The sequence below is a fragment of the Patella vulgata genome, chromosome 2 (assembly GCF_932274485.2).
Source record: "Patella vulgata chromosome 2, xgPatVulg1.2, whole genome shotgun sequence".
Lineage (NCBI taxonomy): Eukaryota > Metazoa > Mollusca > Gastropoda > Patellidae > Patella > Patella vulgata.
Window position 1 is genome coordinate 37,749,172 of NC_065880.2, and position 10,090 is coordinate 37,759,261.

Here is a 10,090-nt window from a genome sequence, read left to right on the forward strand (position 1 = left end):
ATGACAGACCGTATGATACAGCGTGCGCGTGCTAACCATTCGGCCATCCAACCCCCTGTACACGTTAAGACAGCCCTGCATAATAACATTGTCAGAATTATATAAATGGCCAATATTTCTATAAATCTTAGTTCAATATCTTTTCTGCCAAAAATAAAGCAATTCATTTAAATATACAGGTTCGACTGAAGTAGGTTTAGGATAAGATGGATCTAGAATAATCTCGACTTATGGTATAATTATCTTAGAGAGGTTTGATTACTCCAAGTCACACTTAAGCATTATAGGGATTAACATACATCATTAAATTGTAGCTCAACAGAAAAACAAAATGCATAAATTAGTACAGTTATATCAAGTATTTTAATATCTATATAATAACTAACAATAAATATATAATTCACAATATACAAAACATGAAATATTATTATTTATTTTGATATATTGAATGATAAATGAGATATGTACAATAACCGAATCATAGTTTAAAATTATATTCATTATTCTAATATATACAAATAATATCATCAAATAAACTATCATAAGAAATTGGAACTGGAACACCAAATGAAATATAAAGAAATTTCACCTAGGTACGGTCTCTGAAAGTATGTACAAGTTTAAGAGTTTACATGTCCGCTTAAATCAGCGAATAAGTTTGGTGGACTTGATTAAAAAGTGTTATTATTCACTTCTGATAACTAAAGAAAAGTAGCCTACAAAAAGTCTTTTTTTCTTAAGAGGACACAGTTTGAAATTAAAGGCCCAACATGTCAGAAAAAAAGGTTAAATATGGGGTTTAAGACCAAACACCATTAAAAGTAATTTTATTAAAAAAACATACTTCGTTCCAGAAATGTTGACGGAGTCAAGATTGCATTGGTTTCTACTCATTTCAGACTGAAATATTTATGTGTAATAATAATTCTGCAAACTTTTCGAACCAGCAAATTATTAATAACATTTTTTTTTCTTGATACTCGAACATGTTGAACTACTAATAACATTCTCTACATGAAAACAGTAAATATTTGGGGATTTTGTGACCTGTGAATGATCTGGTTTATTGTGCTTTTCAATATATTGAACATCGGTGTCACTAAAATACAAATTGTGTCATACTTTTCAAGTAGATAATTAAAGACTTAAAGTATTTTGCTCTAAGCATACTTAGTCATTTTTTTTAAAAAAAATCTTTGATGATTATAAGCACTCACCAATTTCATATTCAAAATACACTCGCAGAGACAATTGCATTCCCCAATGTAAATACCTTTAAACGGAGGTGCATGTACACTATAACATTTTGAAATATTGATCAATTTAACATTGCATGTCTATCATAAATATTTCTCCTTTGTTCTTGAACTGTTCCTTTCCATTTTTTTTGTTCATTAGTAACTCTGTTGATAATAGAACGTTGACGAGCTAATGATGGATTGACATGTGCCATATGAGATGAAGTCGGGTCATCCTGAAATTATGAATTGTAAGAAATGTTAATATTTGTATGGAAGGAAAAGAAAATTTGCTTTGTGTTCACATTCACTATTATCTAAAAATGATATTTAAGGAAGCAAATTTAAATGAAATCCAAATAATCAAATTATTAATCTTTTAACAAAATACAAAATAAGTTTTTAAGAAAACGAAAATTTTTACATAAATAAAGGGAGACACAGAGGGTTAAGGCTTAGAAAGAATTATGAGAATAAAAACATAGAAAGAAGGATTATACAATATAACTGTAGGTAGATGAAGATGTTCATATGTATAATACAAATTGTAGCCCAAAATGGAAATTTCTTGGATTCTGATTGGTTGAAAAGTGGCGTCGAATGAGTATAACAGTCTTCTAAATTTCCTGGGCGACTCACTGTGAATGAATATTTTCATATCTAATAATTCTTGCTACCCGGTACATTTTGTGAAAAAATCAAACTTTTGACCAAAAGGACTTCACTTATTCAGTTTAAATCGAATATAAACTAAAAATTAAAAAAAACCCAGCAGTTGCCAGGCAAGAAACGCCCACATTTTACAAGATATGGATAGAGGACAAGCTAAAAAAAAAAAGCAAATTTTTTGTACACTCAGGGACCATAATCCAGGAAGGAAGTTATGGTCTGAAATGCGCAAATATCAGAATAGAAAATAGACATTTGGGATATAAAGATATATTTTAAATTTCATCAAAATTGGATAAAAATTGTGACTTCTAGAGAGTCCACAAACTTAGTATTACATACTTTTACACTATTTTCGTACAAGGAGCGACCACTCTGTCTGAAGTTTCGGTTCGATTTTCACGAAACTCAAACTCAACCGTCACTAGGGTGTAATGGTGATACATTGAAACACTGTTTAAAATCGGATAAAAATTGTGACCTCTAGAAGGTCCCCAAGCTAAAAACGTGATTTTTCATAAAATCAGGGGCCATAATCCAGGAAGTTACGGTCCAATATGCGCAAATATCTTTGGATTATTCTTATACATTTCAAGTTTCATCAAAATCAGATAAAAATTGCGACTTATAGCTAGAGTGACCACAACCTTGGTATTACATACTTTTACACTATAAATAATAATTGTGACCTCTACACTATTTGTGTACGAGAGGCGGCCATTTTGTGCGTTAGTTTTGGTCCGATTTTCATGAAATTCAAACTCAACCGACATTACGGTGTAATCGTGATATATTCAAATGTTTTTTTAAATCAGATAATAATTGTGACCTCTTGAGGGACCACAAACTAAAAACATGATTTTTCGTACAATCGGGGGCCATAATTCAGGAAGTTACGATCCGATATGCGCAAATATCGAAAGGAATTTATATGAGTGTCCACAAGCTAAAAACATGATTTTTCGTACAATCAGGGGCCATAATCCATGAAGTTTTGATCCGATACATGCCAATATCGAAAGGAACCTACATTTCAACTTCAAGTTAGGTCAAAATTAGATAAAAATTGTGCCCTGTAGAGTGTCCACAAACAAATTGTGGACGGACAGACGGACGGACAGGGGCGACAACAATATACGTCTACAGGTCTAAATATAAACTGAAATAAATGTACTAATAAACACAATAAAATACAGCTCGATACTAAACATATAATTCCTGACATAAGCCCATATTCTAAATTCATGTTCTGCTTAGGTTTGGTGAATCCTTATAAGAGCATTGCCATATTTATTGAGAACTTTTCAAATGAAATTTACATTATTTAAATTATATATCACTATATAGGTTAAACCTATCTAAGCACATTGCAGTGTTTATTTATTTAATTTTTTTTTGCAAAGCCTTGAGAGGAAACTCTTTCAGGATTAAATAAACAGCAGAAAATGACACACAGAACATGGGGCTGGTAGAAAGTGGGAATAATGTAATACAATAATAAACAAAACTACATTGCATTATAAATCCATGCAATATGTAAATACATGTATATATCTATGTTAAAGTAGACTCATTGCTGAAGCCCATGTATTGTACTGTATATGAATGTTACAATTTGCACTATAAGGGTTATTCCATTGAGAGTGGGATTCAAGCCAATTATAATTTTAAATGTAATAGCCATTGCTGTATTCAGTTATAGTATTATATAAATAGTTTAAAAACTATATTTGTTATTATATTATTTCATTAATATAACCCTTTGTTATAATTCAATTTCTATTTTATAAACTTACAATTAGGCTACTAGTATTTTATGGAACTAAAGAATCTTTATGACTACAAATAAAATATGGGTATAAGAGTATATTTATGGGGCAATTATTTGTGTGTGGTGATTTTATGGTAACCTATTGCTAAGGACCACATTATAAACAAAATAATGCAGTCACAGCAAACACTTGACCACCATATGGAAACTAGCCTTCAGCACAAACTTCCCCGCAACTACACGTAGCTTAGGTCTGGGCCACCGCAAGTATAAACGCATGCATTAATGTTTTAAAAGATTAGTAAAAGCCATTTGCCACAGCCAAAGGATTACCAAGTTCACCTCCTCATCTGCATGTTCTATGTAACGAGTTGGTCGATGAGCTATCAGTGGATCCAGACATAGTAGGAACAACATGTAGACAAATAATAGAGATACCACACATATTATAAATATTACTACAACCTGAAATGTACAATGTATCAACTATTATAATTATAATACTTTGTCAACACTAACCAATTCATAACCAAGAAGAAGGGATACATCAAATTGTTGTTTTCATCTTATTAGGATGCATCCTTGCCATCTTTCCAAGCATCACTCCTGACATGGGAATCACTAAAGTTCTTTTGGGCCTGTGCCTAGATTTGAACCCAGAACATGATCAGTGTGTTCTCCCATATATTATATTTTAAAATAACTTCAAGAGATGTAAAGCATTTACTCTATTTCAGACTTTGAAATCAAAGTTCGAGCTTGAAAGTAATGTCATTCAAATCATATCAGATATTCAGATTAAGATTAAATGAGCAAATTTGGGTGTATTTTCTGGATACCTATGTATTTTTTTACCTTTGTTCATGTTTATTCGGGTAGACCTACTTGTGCGAAGAACCTCAGGAAACATTGGAAATTAAAGAAAAAATTGCACAATTTATTCCAAAGTTAAGATATAGACTATAATTAATATTAAAAGAAAATACACCAAGTATATTATGCTTCACCTTTATAGTTGATGTGTTTCTGCTTTCATATTTACATTCACATCTAGGACATAGTTCCTGTGGATTCTGTGGTCTGACTACATTATCACATGTACTGCAAATATAAAACAAATCGTGTAAAAAATACAAAGAACTTTGTTCATAAAATTAATTGTAATTATCTCACACATTCTAACATAACAGTTTGGTAATACTCAACCTACCAGTGCTAGTTCATCATCAGGTTTTCAGATAACAGTTGTGATAGTAAATCAGTTAATATATATCTGTGAGTGAGATGTCCTGTGACAGAATAGAGTAACTGACAGTTCTGTATTCACCTTGTCTGGTATCTAGTAAAAGTCTTTGCCACTCAGTTGACATTTGGGATTGTCTGTGATGTTTGTGGGTTTTTTTGGTCTATTTACTCCAATTATTCACTTGGAGAAAACAGCTGAACATGAGAAAATCTACAAGGTGAGTGTGTGGAGATCTCCTCCTTGTCCCATACAAATGTATCATCGATCTATTGGCTAGCATGGAGGTCATGGCATACTTGTGATCCATGTGAACCACAGCTCAACATCTTTATTTCTTTAAGTCTACTGACTAAAAATGTCACTTTCAATTATCAAAGACCAATCACATCACACATATCCATATATGTTATATATAAATATATATATGTACACATTATAGTAGTGTACATACAAACAATATACACATGACAAGTAAATACCAACAAACAGATAAAAGAAGTGTGGGGCAGGGTTTAAAATAAATTGGGTTAAATTAACAGCCTAAAAAATGGACAAAGACATAAAAAGACAATTTCATTATTACTGAATAGAGTTGTTTGTTTCCTATCGTCAGAAATGAGAAGTTAGGATAAGTTCCATAGCTCAGTTGTTGAAATTATAATTGAATTAATTTGAACAAGGTTGTTTTTGTACAAGTAAGGTTTGATGAATCAATCACAAAATTCATTATAACAGCTCAATATCTTTGATCAATCTTCACTTCCAAGTCAGGAAAGAAATACAGTATTGTGGATTAACTTACCATAGACTTGGATCAAAATTATCACTGATATAAATAGCTTGGTTTGGTTTTGTACTATTTTTATCTGTTACTCTTGGACATACACACTTACATCTTAAATCTTCAAAACTGGCCTGAAGTTAATTTTATCTGTGTAAATCAGTCATATTAAAAACATGGTATAAGATATATCATTCAGCAATATTGGGTGAGAAACAGGGGAGGGTGCAAGAGAGCCGACCTCTCTGTATTTGTCATAACTTTTGGGGGGGGGGGACTGACGAACCCTGGAACCTTTCATTACCAAATCAAAATAATAATATGATGACGATATGGTAAAATTGACTACCTCCAATTAAGGAGGAGGATATCGTGAAGATGAATTTCAGTGGTGAGACCAACGGCAGTGGTTAGATAGCCTTCACAACGAGACATTCATGTGGACATAAACCTGAAAATCTTTTCTTGCGATCAAAATCATGGGGGGGACAGAGACCTATTCGCCCCCCCCCCCTTCCGATTCTAAGGGGGGGACCCATCGTCCCCCCACCCCCCTAAATCCATGCCCATGGCTTGCACATAAAAGAATCCTTCAAAGATGATTTACGATGAAGAAATGCCACAGTCAATTGAAAATTTCCATCATAGCACTCTGCATAGCGTATACCTATCTTCAATAGCCTGATTGGTGCAGAAAAGTAGGAAAATTGAATGAAATGGTGTTTAATGTCCTACTGTTCTGCTCTGACTGGGCAACCAAACACGGGCATACGCTATACAGTGTATTGTGAGGGAAGCTTTGCCCGGATAACGGCTCTACGGCCTACTCTTATATTGAATTCCAACTTTTATGTGCTCACTAATATGTATATGGAACCTCGATTTTTTGTCCCATCCAAAAGGCTATACATTGTCCCCTGCCAGGCCCTCCATCATGTACCACTGTAAAGAGGAATCACGCCGGAAAATTCCCGGTGAGCTTTCTCGACCAATGCAGTAATCGAACTCGAGACCTCAGTGCCTTACTCACTTAGCCACTGTGGCTCCCGGAGCAGAACAGTTGGGCTATTGAAGATTGACATACGCTATGCAGAGTGATATGACGGAAATTTCCAATGGACCGTGGCATTTCTTCATCAAATTTCAACTGTGAAGGATTCTTTTATGTGCACGCCACACAGGAGGTTGTTTTTGTTTTTTTTTGTCCTATCTACAATACTAAACACAGTTCTTTGCCAGGCCCTTTGTCCTGCAATGCCGACATGGAGAAACCGCGCTGCAAAATCCCAGGGAAAATTTAATCTTAGTATTGAGAGGAATGTGGCCAAAAACACAACAACCCGACATCACAACATTTTAACCGTGATGTCGTCAGGTTAAAATGTTGGGTTGTCGCAGTATGAAGGGCGACACCAAGACATGATAACAATCAGCCACCATACCATCTCTTCTTATCTCAAACACCGCGGGTTGAGAGATGAGGTTTGTTATTGTTATCTATTTGAAATACTTGCTACGAGAACGTAGCTAAAAACGTTGAGATATACTGACGGGGTTGAGAGATGAGGTTTGTTATCTATTGAAATACATGTACCATGTATGATGTATCTACCGGTATAATTAGTAAATAAATGTCACCATTTTACGGTAAACCATCTAAAACAAATTGAAATTATGATATCAGATTCAGATAGAAATTACGTTTTTTTTTGTTTTTTTCTTACCTGTGATACAACTACACATATTAACAGGAGATAGATAGTCGATTGTACTTGTAACATTGTAGAGATTATAGTACATAAAATACATTAGTCTGTGTCATGTGACAATTAATAATTTATCAACAAACATTCATCAACATCTTACACAGAAATTTTACAGGTGAACTGGAGAATACCAAACGGGAGACAACTCTTCTTCAATTTTTATTACCGTATACATCTCAATAAATCAACTAGGTGTCTCCATAGTTTCTATAATGTCCTTGCAAGTAAATTTATTAATTATATTATATAAAAGTAATAATTACATAATAATTAACCTTTTTCCTGGCTGTACTAAAATAACTTAGAGCCAACAAATAAACAATCAAATCTTAGATTTGCTGTCTAGATTTGGTCGAATAAGTAGGCCTATGCAGGCGCGGATACTCAGTTCTGACAGAAGATTAAATCTCGAGCCGCTGTCCACTACTGCAAGTCGTTGCTAAGTAAAATAGTCTTTTATGGAAAACGCCGTCAAAGACGGAAGATCTAAATTTCTGCACCTCCCCCCTATTTTGGCCTGGTGGGCAGTGGCGGCGCCAGCCGTCGGTGATTGGAGGGGCAAAGCTGGGGCAAAGTCCAAGTTTAAGGGGGCAAAGGCACCAGCTTTAACTAGGGGTAGGGGGCCTCCCCCAGAAAATTTTGAAAAACAGGTTGCCGGAAATGCAGCCTGGCAGTATTTCAGGCACTGGTCGATGAGGTAAAGTGTCAAACGAACGAATCACGATGAAGCCCACTCAAGAGCGTCAAAGTTGGGAGTCCTCCCCCAGAAAATTTTGAAAAATAGACTGCCGGAAATGCTCTCTTACAGTATTCTGTCAGGCACCGATCGTCGAGACAAATAGATCTGACCAGATACCGTCCGTCGCCTGATCACTAGTTTAGCCGACTATAGAGAACAAAATGTCAAACGAACGGACTTGCGAACCTCAACGAATTCCCCTTGTGAGCGCCAAAGTAGCGAGTCCATTGGGCACCTCGCCAAGAAAATTTTGAAAAATAGACTGTCGGAAATGCTCTACAACATGCAAGTTTATGACTGAGTGGGGATGTGGGATTTATTCACCGTAGAAGGTATTGATTACCGAAACGTATCACAAATACTTTTTTTTATTTTCTAAAATTATTGGGGGGGGGGGGGGGTGCAAATAGAGGGCAGACCAGATTAATGGGGGGGGGGGGCAAATCCGCCCCCGCCCTGGCGCCGCCACTGCTGATGGGGGGCCCGTGACATTTGTCCAGAACTGATATTTCATTTTCACTTTGTATTAATTGTATTACGGCACATAGGCCCTACATCTAATCTATTTCAAAATATTTAGTTTTTTAATGCCTAATTGCCTACTTTAAAAAAAAAAATGATATGTTTTCGCCAACAAACATCTAGTCACGTACAAGTAATGCAAGTAGAATCATGTCTGGTCACCTTGACTATATATACCTGATAACCAACATATATATTATCTGACATTTGCAACTACACAGTTTTTATAGGACAGACATATATGACCATACCGGCAAAATATATATGTTCTCTATCAGTACTAGCTACAAAATTTAATGTCGTACCGTGTGGCTGCATGGCGGAAAGACATCAGTAGGCCTACATGTAGTCATCGGGGACCTGATCTGGAATTTGAGCTGGGAGAATCCAAACCTTGTAACAAGGTGGAGTCAAGTTTGGCGTTAGGTCTGGGGGAACTACCCGCGAATTTGATAAATTTAGAAGCACGGAGACAATATCTTTGCTCATTTAGGTGCATACATATGTATAGGGTTACAGTGCAGGGGCGAGTGAAAGTAGTAGAGAAAAAACACGCGCCTGGTCATATTAACCACATTTTACTGCTTTTCAGTGCAAGTTGTTTTATCAAAACGTGATCATGCCCAACAGGGGTGTTTTGAATTTACGATACAGCTACTTAACATGGGCTACTCTTTTAGTTTCAGTGATCTGGTCGCGTGCAATTCGGTTATAGTCCAAGAGGTATTTCATAAAGCTAACGAAAGTTACGTAAGTTCGTAATTTAATCCCAATTTATAGGCTATGTGAAAATAGACAATTCACCGTTTTATTGAAACACCATGTTAGTGAATGCCGTCACTCATAGTAATTCATTCAGGTCCAGATTACTATGGGCAACTCTTTATTGGAGACGACAAAATTTAGTTGTTTGTTTTGGGGAAATTAGTTCAGATACGTCCATTCGGTATTTTCACAATATCAGAGTATTTGTTCAGGCAACTTATTCTTGTAAACTGATGTATTTCGTTTGCCTTTCCAAATCCGCCAACCCGGTATAGATACCTTTCGTCTTTTTTTTTCATTTATTACACAGTTAAGTTAACTGACAGTCCAAAAAAGAAAACATGCAGTGATTTTGCAAGAAACTGGCAATTCCCTAATTCGGTCTTGGTTGACAAAGAATCATTCTTACAAATATGACTTTTATTTGGAGGCTTCATCTTGTGAAACAGCACACCACCATGTGCCCTTGATTACTTCCTTTCCTCCTATCTCTGCTACTGTTTCAAAGTTGAAAAATCCAGATATACTGTACAAATAAATTAATTCACCATGTTTGGTATTTTTAACTCAAAAGTGGGTTCACATACAATGAT

General features: G+C 35.2%; 1 protein-coding gene across 1 annotated transcript; it reads right to left on the minus strand.

Annotated features, from left to right (window-relative positions):
• Positions 1 to 344: 344 nt before the first annotated feature.
• LOC126811560 (proton-transporting V-type ATPase complex assembly regulator TMEM9) lies at positions 345 to 10,038 on the minus strand. The gene is made up of 6 exons (XM_050537254.2): positions 9,907 to 10,038; positions 7,430 to 7,688; positions 5,727 to 5,839; positions 4,686 to 4,779; positions 4,012 to 4,143; positions 345 to 1,474 (listed from the first exon to the last, which is right to left on the minus strand). Exons 2-6 carry the CDS (start codon positions 7,484 to 7,486, stop codon positions 1,319 to 1,321), a joined length of 552 nt encoding a protein of 183 aa, XP_050393211.1. The 5' UTR covers positions 7,487 to 7,688; positions 9,907 to 10,038; the 3' UTR covers positions 345 to 1,318.
• Positions 10,039 to 10,090: the final 52 nt, after the last annotated feature.